We start from the raw sequence: 17,517 nt of genomic DNA, 5'->3' as shown, positions 1-17,517 counted from the left end.
TGGTTTATTCAATTGCGGAATGGGTTAAAATCGTTTTTATTTACGGTGCTGAGGAATATTGTCTTTTGAAACCCACTTAAATATTTCACCAGCGGTATCCCGGAGTGAACACTAATCCTTCCTACACAAGGAAATGAATGTAAAAGTTTGAAAAAATTAGTTCTCTGGCCAACAAGCCAGAGCGAAACAATCAGCAGGACGAAAATTTACTCTGATTTCAACAGAATGGTGCAACGCCAAATTTTGTTGTATCCGTTAGACAGGGGTTGGATAACAATTACCCCGAAAGATAGATTGGAAGGAGACGAGCGATAGAATGGCCCCTTAGCTCTTTTGATCTCACGCCCTTGGAGTTTTTTTTTGTGGGAGCCCTTGAAATCCGCAGTGTTCAAAACCCAACCAGACGACTTAAAGAGTTAAGCCACTGAATTATTACTGAGTGTCATGCAATTCCTAAGGAAACTTTTGTCAATCTGCGTCGAGAACATGAATATCGATTGCAACTTTCCATGGAAAATGAACAATATCTTTTATAAAAAATTATTAATATTGAGCAGCAAATCCTACGTTTTAATTTAATGACACCACAACTTTGAATTAATTATCCGATATATTACTTATTCCTGATTGAAAACCAATCACCCTGTATGTGTTGTATGTCATATTGCGGTATACGGTTGCGCCCTTATCTTCGATTTAAACGACCAAGCGAAAGTCCTTGGCCACGGATTTCTATTAGAAATAACAAATTTTGAAGCCGATACTCTAAGACAGGGTTAATAAGTTTTGTAAAGTAGCTGTACAGGGTTAAGATTTTTACGCGCACATAATATTTTACTTTGCAGAAATATACGATCGATAAACCAATAAACTAATTAGGATTAGACATAACAAGAAGACAGGCTCAGTGCAACACAAAATTAAAGTGCATTCAACCACCGAATTAAGCTCAACTTTTACGACACCCAATTAAACATAAACCTCGCACGAGGAGATTAAAACCCATATGCTCTCAGGCAACTTTAACACCTTTCGTACCTCTAAAAACGGAGGCACAACTAAACACGTTGAAACTCAAAATGAGCCTTTTGTTTCACCGAACGGAGGCTCCGGTAACCTCAGGTCCGGAAACACAAATGTGTTTGTGTATCTCTAATGAATTACTTGCCGGGGCGATTCTATTATTCCACACTCGATCTAATTAAGGGACTGTGTTTGCTGTTGTGTAAGCTCGTGATGTGTGGGTCATAGAGGGCCTACAGCAAAGGAGATCCCCCAAAACGGAAGCGAATGTTGAATAGTTCCTGATGGATACAGGACATGGGACGGATTGGATTGGCCGTTAATGGTGGTTAATTATGGCTGTGCTGTTGGGGTGTCAGCAATTTATAGCGTTGCTAATGACTTACTAACCAGTGCTAACTTCGCGGACGGACATGCATCTGTGGAAATGCACTTGCAATTTCGGTTAATATTACTCACTTTTAATATGCTCTCCAGAGATTGACAAAGACGAGTTGTGTCGAGCACATCCATCTACTCATATATGCGCAAGATTATCATACTGATTGCAGGATCATTAGCTTCAATACATTGATATAATAATGCGCCCTCAATGTTATGCATAAACTCCTCAATGTTCACTACGTCATTATTAAAATAAATTAAAATTTTTAACTAAACGTCACTTACGTTACAGCGATTTCGTTTCCTTCTTCGCGCAAAATTGCATTACAACTAATTGACCCAGAACCCTTAGGTAAGCGAAGCTATTATCGCTTCTAAAGTGCCTATTTTCCAAGAAGGGTTGAAAGTTATCCCTAGCGATTAAACCTAATATGTGATTTTTGTCCAAAAATTGACCTTGCGAAACCACAGTTTAGGTTGAAAGGGCCTAAGGTGACGTTAGGGACCAACTTCATCTTGACATACTCTAAAGGAGGGCAGTAAAAGCAAAAAAAAACCTTTTTAAATATTTCCCTTTTCTTCGACCAGATTTTAAAATATTCCCAGGTATAATCTTGCTCGGTTTGTGTAGACATTGATCGTGGAAGTGTGCATTGTATTACCAATTTTCCAGGGACCTAAAAGGGTCCAGAAGGAGGAAGCGCCGTGCTCATAATTTTGTCAATTTTACTTCGACACATGCAGAACAAGAATGGTGATTTACATCTTCAAATCACCAAAGAGATGAAAAAAGCTTGGCTTTGCGACGGTTTCGGAGGAATCCAAAGTGAAGAGAGGAAAGAAGTTCAACCCGTCGGTATCTTGAGGGATAATAGTATCAGACACTATAATCGTATTTGGGGCAAGCCCACATGTCTGGAAGCAGATTCTCCAATCCTATAATTAAAAGGGTGTTCCTGTTATAATTCCATCAAAAATTTGAAATCTGAGTTCTAGTACATGCACCAACCTTTCTAACAGCAGCTCATGGCAAGGATGTATTCTCCAAATTCTAGCATCTCGCCTTGACATGCATTTTCAAATACAGAAATGCTGGAACCGATTAAGCGTACGCACACAGCGAAAGCAACCTGAAACCCTTTCAGTAAAGATTTTGAGCTGAAAGGGCCTTCGGTGTCTTTAAGTCCTACTGTATAGAAAGAGGGTTTATAGAAATTTCAGGAAAACCTATGTTGAAAATCCTAAATATACGTGTTTCGAAAATTAATAGACTTTCCTTCATGACGGCTGTATTTATTGATTTGATGTCAGAGGATCACGAGAAAGAAACCATCAGATTGGCTCTCTACGTGATTTCTAAAAAGTAGTACAATCTCAAAAATTATCTTGAAGCTAAGTCCCATCAATTTATCAGCATATTGGTGAAAAGATTAAAAATTACTCTCTGAAATAAGGAAACATTGCCCTTAATAGCATAAAAATGACGGAGATATGTCAATGTTGCGGAACTGCTGCCTGAGATATACTACGAGATACATCTTATGCACTAGAGAAACATTTTAATGAAAAACTGAAGCAATTTCTTAGAATTGAAGACGAATGTTTCATATAAGTGGTGGGACTCCCTGAGTCATTTCCACAAAAATCTTCGTCCAAAGTAGCAAACATCTTTTATGCTCAGTTTCGTATATCTGTGACTTCTCTATTAGGTTCTCCATTATTCTCATAACTAAAAATGGAATAAATCCCAGTAGCAACATAAAGCAGCAGCAGCGTTGATTTTATGTTATTCTCTGCAATCTTCAGATTAGAAGTAGACTTTATGGACAAAATAACACTGAAATGGATAAAATTGTGCCGCGAGAAACGCATTTCCATAACTTTAATGTGAACTTTTACGAACTTGGTATCTCGCTTCGACATTTTATTGACTCATTCGCCTTCAAATCTTGTTTTTAGCCTAATATATAGTATTTTTATATCAAGAATATTCCTTCTTGCTAGTAAACTTAAAATACTTTACTGCTTGCTGAAGTATATCATAAAACACTTCTAGGTGACATTCGCTCAGGAATATCAAATTTTTACCTCTATTAAAGCATTGCAAAATTCAATAATTTCATTTGGGAACGCCGAAAAGACATCCACCTAATTTTCTTAGATGACGCGAAAGATTTACTCGCTGACCTGCAAGAATACAAAGGCCTTAACGTAGGTAGCTTGACCAATTTAGTATTCCATCCTAGTTGCTGCAGGAAGCCCCATTGCCAATTTACTTAAATTACAAGGCAAGATATTCTCGGAATTGTTAGACACACCAAAACAAGGAATATAATTTGGATCCCCTATTACGTTGCACAGTCTATAAAATGAAGGGTGTGTAAACTGTCTCTAGCGACCTGATAAGTGTCTTTTGAAGGGTTAAAAACACCGATGAGTAGGGGAAGCAAGTTTGATGTTGTTAATGTATATGAGCACGATCAGGCATGATACACTTCAAGCTCAAAGTCGGAGGTGAATTATATGTGTGTGAACTGTCGATTTTTTTTTGTCACCGACACTTTTCTGTTGTTTTTCTCTTGGATCTAGTAGTTTTGATAAAATTCTGCCATTGGCAGGAAAAAGCGTAAATACCGATGAGGCAAGAGAAAAAAAGCAATTTCTCCGAACGCAATTTCAAATTCGACGCTGGAAAATTAGAAAATATATAATCCCGACGTCAATAGTGCAGCTCGACACCAAGCCAAGTCAAGTCAAATTGCATTACAGCCTTTCGGAAATAGTCTTTGGTTGCAGGGCGGTTCAATTTTCACACACTTGTAATCCCGCTCAGAAAACGCTATTCTGTGCTTCTAGGGAGTTGTCGCTTTCGAGATGGAGCATATATTTAGTTGATGCAGGAATAAAATGAGCAATCAGGCGAACTTTAATTTGATGCTTTTAAAATGACGATGGAAACAGAAATTTTGTTATTTTCACAAGACGTGAGAAAAGAGTTTGTTCAAATTAACAATGCTGCATTGTAAGCAATAAAAGTAAAATTTATTGTACCAACTTCTCGCGTAGATTAGGCGAGATGATGACAAAGAAATGAGAAAAAGTCCTATATTAAATTGATCATTTTTAACATATATGTAGTTTCTTCTTAGAAGATACATATACGCCAAAAATAAATAAGGCAAATTGTCTTCCAAAACAGTTGTTTGAAAGCGGAATCGCTGTAGAAGTCGCAGTGTTCACGGCTGCTCAAATTATACATATTCTAAAATAATTAACAAGATCGAAACCCGCAGTCCAAATAAATTTCTTCTTTACTCTTTCTCCATATCTGTAGAGGATATTATCAAAGGTTGAGTCACTGAGCGAAACGAACTGTTGCGCTTCTAGACGATCATTGAGGTGCTATCGGATAGTTCGACGTATTTATATTGTGTGTATTCGCGTGCTCATGCGCACGAATCAGCGTATCGCGGTGGCCGCCCCACTTAGTCCAGAGTAGTTTTTGAGAATATTAATTGCCGCGCTGCAGCGGACAGTATAAATGCGACGGACGATCTATTTGTCGCTTCAGTTATCGCAGAGCCGCTCGCTAGATAAATTCGGGTATTACCCCATCTCCTTTAAAACATTATTGTGACATAACTAGATAGTTAATAGATTTTTTTCTATTAAGATTAAGATATTTAATTTGAGGTTTTAAATTGGCATCATACATTTGTCTCTTAAAGGTATAATTTCGTAACTGTATACAAACATTAAAGCAGCATTCTAATAATTGCTCATTAATATCAAACGAACGTTTTTCCTTTCCGTTAATCAAACGGCAACTGCACATTTGCAAAATTTATACGAGTAAAACGAGTTGAAAATATCATATTCGTCGGTTAAATTGCAAAGGAAATAGAAACGTTTTTCAAAGCGGCTCATCTAAAATTTAATTACACAGTGCTGTGGATTTTAATTAATCACATTGCGTATAATCAATAATAAAGGGCGTCTTTTATTTGTTACATCAAATTATTGATGTATAAATATCACTGTGGTAAACTTGATCCCTTTAAAAATTCACATTTCTTGATTGGACTGAAAATGTATATTTTGTTACTAAACTACAAACGATAAGTTTCTAGCGCACTTTCTGACAAGTAGTTCTCGATAAATAGTTGTTGCTTTAAGTAAAGATACGTGAATGTTAGTTTTTCATTACTGCAGGTTTAAACAAGGTTTCTATGTAAGTTCCTTAATGAAATTCCAGAAGAGCAGTCTTATTCCTGTACCTTTAGTTATGAATTATTGCATTACAGTACTCTCAAGATGAGCAAAGTTTTGAGGGTCTGCTATGTGAATTGTGTACTGAAAATCTGTTTAACTCCGAAAACGATTAATTTGCTTTATTGACTACTGAATAGTTTCGTGCATATTGCAACACACGTAGCTAGTGCGAAAGATTATTGTTGTACGTTATATCACATAAACTGACATGCCGAGGTAGTTGACTTTGATATAAAATATTGATCGAAATTTTCAGGGAAACTCTGGAAATTTTCACTGGTCGCTGAATTAAAAAAAATTGACAGTTCGGAATCATCGCGACCAGAGAAATTGATAGAGTTTCTTTTTTAACTAAGAACATGAACGAGCAATAACTCCAACAACGAAATATCTGGTTACAAAAGTATTTACGTTTTTGACCAGCTGGAGTGATCTGCTTCAGCCAGTTAGGCATTTTCTTATTACAATATGTGCTTCTGACGTTAAATTATTTTTATCTTGTTCATTAATGATTAGTACCAAGTCATCTGCATGTCCTACCGCCAAGCTATTCTCGGGCATTACTTGTTTACGAATCTCATCATATTACAGACTCGAGAATAGCCTTAGGGTAGGAGAATAGGCCCCCTTGAAACCAAGGTTTATTAAATGCGTTTCATAAGTCCATTATAATAAGTAAGCACCACTTCTGCCCTCTTAGTTAGCTTTTAACGATTCTTTTCTTCACCATTCTTACGTCATCGGCTGTGCATGTTCCCTTTCTGAAGTCAAATTGCATTTCCTGCAAGGCATTGCGGTTTTTAATTTAATCTTTGAGTCTTGTTTTAATTAGAAGATCCAAGAGTTTTACTGCTGCTTGAATGAAGCTGAACGACCTGCACTAGCTAAACTTATGTAGTGGTTTTCCAGGTTTGCTTATTAGAAATAATTGGAAAAGAACTAATCCAGAGGTCGGAAAATCTCGGATTTTGGAGTGAATGGTTCAGAATTTTGAATGTGTTTTTTTAATGATTTGGAGCTGTGCAAAGGATTTCTTCTGTTGAGGGTAAGGCTGGCGATGGTGTTCTCTCTTTTTTACTGCTGCTCTGTGGAGTTTAGCCCCTGTGAATTCGTTACATGGAACTAAAAAGATGATAGCACAGATGGCGTTCTGTCCGTTTGAAAATGATCAATTCAGTATGGCTCTTTTCTGTTCTATTGCCAATTAAAGGCAATTCCTTTATTTGCGATACTGATATAGTATGTTGTACCCTTCTCTTCAAATGTCCTTTTTCAGGTAGTTCATCCAGCTGTCTGGTATTTGTCCTATTGTTAGACCTCCTCGCTTTTGTGCACTTTTTCCTTTGTTTCCTGATTGCATCGTTCTATACAGCATTTTTGGATCTCTATTTCTGTTCATGTTGCCTTATTTGTTACTTATTAATTTTTTTTTGAATAAGCGCTTAATTAATATTTTTTCAAGTTCATCTTCACCACCTCCATAAATTCCTTTGGCTTCTTTTTCTTTTGTTTCATTTAAATCCGACTGTGGCCTGCGGTACTTCCTTCTGACTCCTAACTAATCCTCACTTCCTCCACGTTTATGTTCTTCTAAAATAACATTTCAAATCGATATATTCTAATTCTGGACACGCTTGATAATATCAGTTTAATCTGCTAGAATGTACTTCCTCATGTTTCCAAATTCAAAATCTCATTGCAAATTCGCCGAAACAAAAGTACGCTCTTGACTAACCTCATCATCTCACATTAAGGCTAATGAGATTGGACGTTATGAGAATCCTAAAAATCTCCGGCAAACCTTTACTGTCTCGTAATTCCGCTTGCTAAGCAATTTCCACGAAGCAGCAATATTTCTCTGCTTCACTTCTCTTAAAACGTTTTAAGCTTACCACTAAATGAATCTAATATTATAAATTTGAGAGGATTTTTCGAATTTGAAGTTGAAAGGTAACCTGAACAGAGAAAAGTTTGCCAACTCGTCCTTGGCGTGGCGTAAATGAAAATTCGAGACGGTTTTGTCTGAAGTTTGGATTAAGTCTGAAATAAAAGTTGACGTTTAAGCAGCTGGATTTTCTCAGGAATTCTACCGATGTTTTCGCAATCCCTCCGGCGATTTTCCGGAGTTCCACCGGATGATTTTGAAAGTTTGTTTAATATTTAAATTTCAGCCCACTGGGAATTTTAAGCGTGTGTAAATTTGCCTTCTTAACAATTCCAGTGTAAATTATTCCATAAATAAAATAAATAAAATATACTTTTAGATACAACTCAGCTCTAAAGTTATTAATTATCACAGTAATAGATTTTTTGACAAAACATTTAATTTTAATCACATTTAATCTCTCAATAACGTTTATAGTGCAAGGGAATGTCAAACACTCTTATGCCGTGATAGTGTTTCATAAAGGTGACATTCTAGCGGGGAGTAATAAACTTGTAGCTCTTTATCAGTAACGCGGAAATTCCAACTTTTGATTTAAATTTCTATTGCCAAAAAGTCCATCCAACATGCGATGTTGCAATAAACAGAAATATCTGGACTAATTAGAACGATATTTCTCTGTGTGAACATGTAATTTTTTGGCGTGAAAAGGGACTTAGTCACAGAAACAGAAAGAAAGGGTGGTTTTTCCCTCATGAATTGTGCCCATATAGTTCTAAAGCACCCTGCAACGGGTTTCATAAGAGTTGTAAATAGAGCCTTATGTTATTCTATAGAAAGAAGTGAAGGTAAAAATATCGTAAAATCGGTCCAGCAAATAGAGCCTATAAAATCGAGGAAAGCCCAAGCAGCCCTTAATTCTCTTAGATTAATGCTAAGTACTCCTTAGAAAACATGAAAAGGGTCGATCGCCTCGTAATATCCCCCTGTGTTTTATCACCCGCGGTATATCGTTTACTGAAATTAATATCGGAAGTGAATAAATAAAACTAAAAATATAAATTTACGCCTCGCTCCTCGCAATCGATATGGGAAGATAAATCATTCCCAAGAAGAAAAGTAATATGGCGCATCAGAGCGATATTAATAGAGGAGGAGTAGCGCCTCGCCTTTGTAATGCAAAATATGAAAAGTTCAAACGGATCCAGATTAAAAATATTTAAAGGCTTTTAGGACGAGCATTGTAGGGCGATGCTATTCAGGAACGCATTAATCTCTCTTAGTATTATGAGGATACAGGGCGGTTCCAGTTTAATGTCAAGAGAAAATGTCAAGTCATTTTTGAGGAAGAATTTCTAGGAAAGGCCCTATATTCCTACATCTAGGAGTTTGGGAAGTGCTTTGAACGTCGGATTATGGGATATTTTCGTCGATATGAGTTAGGAAAAAGTTTGACTGTTATTGATAAATACATAATTTAAAAAAAAAGAAGGCGACTGCTTATAGACTCTATACTCGAAGGAAAAGCAAGCCGTTGGATCATATCTATATGGTCATATAGATATATAATCAAAAAGATGTCAATTACCTATATGGTTCTGCAATGTTCAGATTTTCTTCAAGTATTTGTCAATGTTGCTGGAAAATTTCAAGGCACGGAAGTTCATGCAGGAAAGATACGCAAGATGCTATTGTGATAAGAAAATAAGGTGCATTTTTCGTTTAAACTTCGCGGATAGTATAAAATCATAAAATTACTATTTCTCGTAAGGCGGTAAACCCACGTCAAGGAAATTAAATATTTGGTCCTCTAAATTTATCCATTGACAATTAGAGACCTCGCTAATGCTGCGGGCATTTCATCTGGATCATCCCTAACCGTTTTAAAAGATGTTTTGTGCATCAAACCAATTCTTGGTTTTTGCACCGTCCCACACCTGCATTGGTCCTTCGAGAACATTTTGCGAAAAACTCGACCCATATCGTTCCGCAACCACTATATTCGCCTGATTTAGCACCGTTGAACTTTCAACAAGCTCAAAACATCGCTCCGAGGGCACTCTTTCGACTCGATTGAGGATATAAAAGCGGAATCGAAGAAAGTACTGAGGGCCACCCGGGAAAAAGACTTCTCTGACTGTTTCGAAAATTGGAAAAAACTATGGCATAAGTGCATTGTGTAGGACAGCGGGTACTTTGAAGGCGACGAAGCTTGTTTGAAGGTATAAATAAAGATTTGTTGTTTTTTGTAAATCAGTTCACCCTATTGTTTTTTTTTGTTTTTTTTTTGTTGCAGTAGTGCTCTGTTCCGTCATTGCACTAATGTCGCTGTAAGCTCCAATTTAGATATAATTTTAGCATGGCCCGGAACAATATGCGGAAATAGAACTAATTCCATCAAAAGTCAGCATGAAAAACTCATACTGCATTGTCCCGAGACTCCTGCAGAAACCAATAATTTAAATGCAAATTCGCTAAGTTTCATCAATTATCGCCAACGACAATTACACTTTATTTAATCCCTTGATGACGCTTTAAAGCGAACGCCATGATGAATGGTAGAGGTGGAATTACACGATTGTTCTGTGAATTAGGAGGGAACGTGTAATAGACTGAGGCCGCTTATTAAATTTTTCAAACGTAGTGTTTCTCACCCAAGCGGAAAATGGCTCAATCGCGTGTTGTGTAAACGTGCATAACTGAGTTTAAAATATGACCAGCTGGCAGTTTAGAGACGATTAGTTTGTTTTCGTATGAAAGAAACATAAAAATATCTACTTACGACAATGCTGCAAACACGTTTTACCGCACGTGTGTGGAGTAAAATTCCGTACTTTCACAGAACGAATTCTTTCACGTCTCTACGGTGCATCTTTCAGTCTAATGCTACACATTTGTGATGAACAATCATCGAAATTGTTTGCTGAATGATCATGTTAATTTCTCAGCTTTATAGGGCAGAAATCACCGATGAAAATCCATCAAACTACACTCACGCATGCCTAAACCTGCTACATGTCCCTCTAATTCACTTCAACAGTTTCGTAATTCCGCCGGTTCTATTCATCATCAGGTTAGCTTTAAAGCATCATTATTATATCAGGGGGGAGATAAAGTTTAATTGTCGTACTGATAATTGATGGCGCTGCTAAATTTGCATTTAAATAATTGCTTTGTCCTGACATTTTTAGGCATGGATCGGATCAATTCAGATTGGCTTCATTGTTTGATATGTTAATTGAGGCCTTTGATGAATTGAGGGAGTTAGAGCGCAGGATAGTGAATTCAGGGATTGAGACACGAAATGCAAATAAGAAAGCTAAGTTTGGTCATACTTTGGGATATTTCTTACTTTAAGCAATTACAAATACTCTGCGTGACATAGAAGCGAGAACACCTCATAAAAATGCATTCATTTAAATAATTTTTGGAATACATGATTGTGTATAAGAACACAAAAAACGATTAAATTTTCAGCCATATTTATCAATGTATTTACGAGTTATCAGGAATTTTAGGTTTCTTCTGTACTATAAAAATTGCAATAAAATATCAATAATATGAGTGCAAAATATCATTTATTGGTGTATAGTGTACTTGGAAAGCGCTTTTACCAAATATAGTCGCATGATGAGTCTACGAAAGGCTGTTTGGTTATTTAGGGAAATCGTCATTAGATTGACCTGTGATGTAAAGATTATAGTGAGATGTTGTCAGGCATGGTTTCTAGAAAAGCACACAGGCAGCAGGAGAGATACTAAAGAACCCGAAGATCTACAGAACGCCAAGATCGCCGCCTTCGAATTATGGCCCTAAGAGATAGGGTCGTCTCGCTGAGGATACTGGCAGATCAGTGGTTTGGAACATCCCTTGGGATTTGAACCATTTATCGCCGAATAAAAAGTTTTGGACTGATTTCCTATCGTCTTCATCTTGTGTTACCCCTCACTTTAAATAATCGTCAAAATCGATTGCAGTAGTATAGAGAACGAATAATAAATTGGAATCGGGAAAGGGATTACATTGTATTTAGTACCAATCTAGATTCCGTTTGGGCATGAATGACGGTCGGGCAAGAATAAGAAGAAAACTGGGTAAAAGTCGGTATCCTCCATTTGTAATACAGAGGCATGTCCATCAAACTGTTGGGGTAATGGTTTTGGGTGTTATTGCATATGGTAGCAAGTCACCTTTACTTTTCATCAGAGACAGTATGACAGTCCAACGATACATCCAAAAAGCCCTGGAACCTCATCTCGTACCTTATCTGGAAACTCTTATTAATCCAGATTTCCAGCAAGACAATGCACAACCACATGTGGCCAGAGTGACTATGGAGTTCTTTCAACAAAATGCAATCCATTTGCTACCTTGGCCACGTCGACCTCCAGACCTCTCACTAATTCAACATTTATACGATATTGGAGGTAGAGGTTGCATAATTTACCCCAAGCGGCGCTATGTCATAGTGTCCAGTTAACCTGGAATGAGACCTCCAAGCGTACGTCAATCACCTCATTATGTTCCTGCCTAGACTTGTTCAGGAATGTTAAAGACGCAGCGGAAAGCCAATAAAATATAATTTTTTTTTGGTTTTTAACAATTAAATTTGTTCAATTTTTAATGACGTATTTGTTTTAGCGTAAGAAACATGCATATCAAAAATCATGTTTACGGGGTGTTCTCTTTTCTATGTGAAACATTTCACATAGGGATTGAAGCAAGTATAGGAATGTTGCTATAAAAAAGTTCTACATATTTCTATAGTCGATTGTTGTCGAAATATCTGTATTGTCGAAATAAGGGTGTTTAAACACCCGAATTAATACGTTATCTAATTTCGGTAATGATAAAGCTGGAAACGTAATATGTTTTAGTAGTGTAAGAGGGTTGTCGTTATATGAGACTATCTACTTAGACTAACAGAACACCACACTTACTGCTTTACCACCCCCAAAACTGTGGAACATGTTAATTTGTCGTTTTGCACCTTGGATAATATGTCGAAAGCTTTTGAATATCGACACACAACGTAACACATGAAATATGGGTAGGATTACTTACAGAATGCAAGAGTTATATGTCATGGAAATTTAGTTATAATTTTTTAATCCGTAGACGTTGAAAACTATATAAAATTTTGGAAAAATCTCATGGCGAAAACTGGTTTATTCGCTTAAAGTTACGGCATCCGAGTACGTTCGTGAATCCATTTGTTGTTCTCACGGAGAAACTATGGTTTAATTGACAGGTTATATAAAATATTTCACTCAATTTTAAACACATCGTGATAAAAAAAAACTGATAAAATTTATATTTCATCTGATTTTAGAAAATGCAATGAGTTTTACTGCACGCTGTCGGTGGTGTCGGTGGATTTAATTAACAAAACATCATTTAGGGCTTTGCTGTGGCCTGAATAATTCACTCTTAATATATCAACATTTAGTGAATAACCATTATTCAATTTTGGCATACTATCAGTCAATTGGTCAATCTCTAACAATGTAAAAAAATGTTATCCGTTGACACAATCAAAAGTATGCGTTAGACAAAGATCGTAATACCATACTCTCAGTCAAACTGAATGAACATTTTGCATAAGACATGTGACTAAGATGTGTTTAGTCACTTTTCACATTATACGAGATGAAACTTGTATCTACAAATACGACCGGGAAGCAACCGACCAATCGAGCAAATATCGTGCAAAAGGTAAACGAAGACCGGAAAAACCGAGCAAAGCAGCTTAAAAATCAAGATCGTATCGACAGTTTTGTTCGATTTTCGCGATTTTGCGCATTATGAATTTCCACCGCCACGCATATCTGTTAACAAGGAATATTACTTGAACCTTATGGGTCGTTTGCGTGAAGGTATTCGCCACAAGATGTCAGAATTACGACCAGACAATTCTTGGTTTTTGCATCGCAATAATGCACCGCTCACACTTCACTGATTCTTCGGAAAAACATTTTACCAACCACTCGATCCATATCTTATATCGTTCCACAACCACCGTATTCGTCTGATTTAGCACCGTTGGACTTCTGGCTGTTCAGCAAGCTCAAAAGACCACTCCGGGGACACCTTTTCGACTCAATTGTGGAGATAAAAGCCGAATCGAAGGAAGTATCGAAGGACATCCCGGAAAAAGACTTCTTTGACTGTTTCGAGGATTGGAAAAAACGATGGCATAAGTGCATTGTGTCGGACGGAAACTACTTTGAAGGCGATGAAATTTATTTGAAAAATTAAATAAAGGATGTCCCTTTTATGAATAACTTCACCATAGACTGCGTGACCTAGAAAAGAGCACATCCCGTAAACATAGTTTTATTTAATTAATTTTTGATATGCATGTTTGTATATGAGAAAGCAAAAAAACGATTAAATTTTCAACTATATTTATCAATGTATGTACGAGTTATCAGGAATTTTACGTTTCTTTTTTACTATAAAAATTGCTATAAAATATTAACAATATGACTACAAAATATCATTTATTGATGTTAGTGTGCTTAAAAAGCGCTTTTAGATTAACCAAATATGCCTAGATGCACAATACAGCGACATTTTCATCAATTGACCGAGCATGAAATAGATCGAATGGTGAGTCCACGGGAGGCTGCGCGGTCATTTAGCGAAATCGCCACTAGATTGAACCATAGTGTAAACACTATAGAGAGATGTTGTCGGGCATGGTTCCAAGAAGAGCAAACCGGTAGAACGAGACGTACTGGACGATCCAGAAGAACAAAAAAAAGGAAAGGTCGCCGCCTTCGAATTATGGCCTTAAGATGTGGGGTCGTCTTATTGAGGACGCTGGCGGATCAGTGGTTTGCTCAGTATGGAAGGCCCATTGGGACTCGAACCATTTATTGCTGGATAAGAAGTTTTCGACTGATTTCCCACCGTCCCCCTCTTGTGTTACTCTTTACCTTAGTCATTGTCAAAAACGACTGCAGTGGTACAGAGAGCGGATACATTGGAATCCGGAATGGGATAATATCGTGTTTAGGGACAAATTCAGATTTTCTTTGGATATGTATGATGATCCGGTAAGAGTAAAACGAAGACAGGGTGAAAGATGGGATCTTCAGTTTACAATACAGAGACATGTTCATCAGACTGTTGGAGTAAAGGTTTGGAGTGCTATTGCATATAGTAGCAAGTCACCTTTACTTTTCATTAGAGCCAGTATGACAACCCAACGATACATCCAAAGAAGTCCTGAAATCTCATCTCTTTTCTTATCTGGAAACTCTTGTTAATCCAGTTTCCCAGCAAGACAATGCACCTCCGTATGTGGCCAGAGTGACTGTGGACTTCTTTCAATAAAAGTCACTCAATTTACTACCTTGGTCAACTTCGCCTTCAGACCACTCACCGATTGAACATTTATGGGATATTGGAGGTAGAAGGTTATATAATTTACCCCATCCCTTACAAACCCCAGCGCCGCTATGTCATACTATCCAGTTAGCCTGGAATGAGGCCCCCAAGAGTATGTCAATCACCCCATTACATCCATGTCTACATGTGTATAAAAATATATAAAACACTGCGGAAGTGTGACAAATTAATAATTTTTTTTTTGTTTTTAACAATTAAATTTGTTCAATTTTTAGTGAAGTATTTGTTTAAGTGTAAGAAACGTACGTACCAAAAATTATTTAAATAAAACCATTTTTAAGGGGTGTTGACTTTTCTATGTCAGGCAGTGTATTTAATGATGACAGTATTACATAGAAAGTAAATTAGTTGTAGCTTAAGGGTCTAGAAAATTATGGTCTGTGGGAAAGGGTGTGAAAAAGGTCACGTTTATTTTACAGTGGTAGTCTAGTCTAGTTGAAAACTGACACATTCAGATCGTCGGTAATTTTTCAACCTAAAAACGAGTTCCAAATTGGTATTTCCCACATGAGCAAACAACCTCCATCCAAATGCATCAAATAAAAATGTACATTTAGCCATAGCCGTTGTAGAAAAAATGCAAACACTGCACAAGATTTCATGGTAATTAGAGGTGAGTTAGCACCTTGCGATGCCACGGTTCAAGTAACACAAATTACCGATTCTTCGTTAGGAGTCCGAATCTTTAATTATTTCGATTTCAGACGGAATTTGCCAGAGTCCAGTCGAGAGGTCGTTTTAAGTGAGGCCATGGAGGTTTCGGTGTCTGGATCAGTATAACGTTCAGAGATTTACATTTTAATGTCGTTTCTATTGAGTTGAGGCCAGCTAAGCTTCAGGAGTGTGTTCATGAGGCAACCATTGGGTCCACATCCGGTATAACTTTAATTTGATACCCGCCAAATTTCAGTAAAATAATTCAACACAATAGACCGATTAAAAACAAAGCGGTTTGCAGTCAAATGCGAATTTTGGACATTAAACAGACGGGTAATTCCAATATAGAACATGTGTTACGGTTTAGCCGAATGTTAGCTAAGAGTTGTTCGCGTGCATGGTAATTGTTAATGCGGACGTTAACATGATGAACAGCACCGATAGATTCTGCATGCAATCCGAAAATGGGGAAAATTATTCAGTGGCGTTGCACCACTCTCTGTTTCAATTATGCTTTCGTCCCGTGCCACTGTTTGTTCGATATCAAAAAATTTCGATATTAAACATTTGCGTGAGTTTTAAGGAGATAGTAATGGACATAAGGTATTTTTGTTTATGTTTGAAGTTCGAGAAAAAATCCCTAAACTAAGGATAAAGTTTAAGGAAGTTTTGTAAAAACTTTGCGCACAACATCGAGTTTCGGAAGTTTTCTTTTCGGAAAACGTCTCATAGAAAAAAACACTATTTGTTTCAGGAAGGGTCCTGGAAGACAAACACATTTCAAGCCTTTTCCTAAGTCCTAGGATAAGTTAGTCGTGCCCGTTAGGGAGTCCTATTTCTTGCGTATTGGTCATACCTGTATATTGGATATCCGGAGCCATGCTGAAACCACAGAACCATGTAGACTTTGTCATGTCCTGGTGGTATTACATCGCAAGGTATGCGGACGCTCTTCCCTTCCACCGCCTGGATTTCAGCTGAAAGCAAAAATAAATCGTTACCCAATATCTCCGATTTCAGATAAATAAAATCGTATTCGATTATACAGCACTTCTAAATAAAGCCAGTTATATTGAAATTATTACCTCCAGACAAACATATTTGCAATCATTAATAAACAGTGGGCGTTTCACCCCAAATTAATGCTCGTTATCTCAGGGAGCGAAACAACGCGAATTAAAAGAGATATAATGCGAAAACCTCGATAATACAATTTATTTCCAAGTCAACATTTCCAGATTGTGATTTGGGGAGTCTCCATATTGCATATTCGGCAAACAGCGGTATGTTTATCTCGTATCTCATTGATATGCAGATTCCCAAAGTTGCTTGGAAGAGACTTGAGGCGAATTTGATTCAAAACAATCCCTCTTATTTCTAGAGGCTTAGAATACTCTACAAACGATTACATGCTTTACGGGCGAAAGCATATTATCCTGCTTTAATTTATTCGGGTTATTACAACAACTGTATTAAGTCGAATAGCTCTTTCCAAGAAGTTCGTATAAGGTTCGTGTATTTTGCTGGGAATTATGTAGAACGTATCTCTAAAGGCCTTCGCAGTTTTGTGAAAAGGTAAACCAGACCTTACGAACGAAGAAGATATCCCGATATCAGTTACGTACCTAATCGTGATATAGGAAGCATAATAGTCCGACAAATGAGGATAAATTTTCGGTTATAATCTCACTCAGCATGCTTTTCAGGAGGCTTAAATGTGCATAAAGGCATGTTTTCTACATAGAAAAAACTTACTTAACGTTACTTGCAATATAAACCATATTTTCGTAAATATAAACGATGTACCGAACGCCCGTAATAAAAACTTATGTGCTATTTATTGGTAACCAGGCGGGCAGCGTGGAAACTTGATTTATGAT

At 37.1% G+C, this 17,517-nt stretch overlaps 1 protein-coding gene across 3 annotated transcripts in view; it reads right to left on the bottom strand.

Annotated features, from left to right (window-relative positions):
- Window positions 1-17,517, bottom strand: part of side-II (sidestep II) — a 229,405-nt gene that overhangs the window by 67,814 nt on the left and 144,074 nt on the right. For all 3 annotated transcript variants that reach the window (XM_066291896.1, XM_066291913.1, XM_066291906.1), the window contains one exon: window positions 16,494-16,614. In XM_066291896.1, coding sequence (XP_066147993.1) covers window positions 16,494-16,537 — 44 coding nt within the window. In that variant the 5' untranslated portion in view covers window positions 16,538-16,614. The remainder of the gene's footprint in view (window positions 1-16,493; window positions 16,615-17,517) is intronic.

Source organism: Euwallacea fornicatus, chromosome 2 (genome assembly GCF_040115645.1).
Source record: "Euwallacea fornicatus isolate EFF26 chromosome 2, ASM4011564v1, whole genome shotgun sequence".
Lineage (NCBI taxonomy): Eukaryota > Metazoa > Arthropoda > Insecta > Coleoptera > Curculionidae > Euwallacea > Euwallacea fornicatus.
This window is presented reverse-complemented; position numbering and strand designations above follow the sequence as displayed.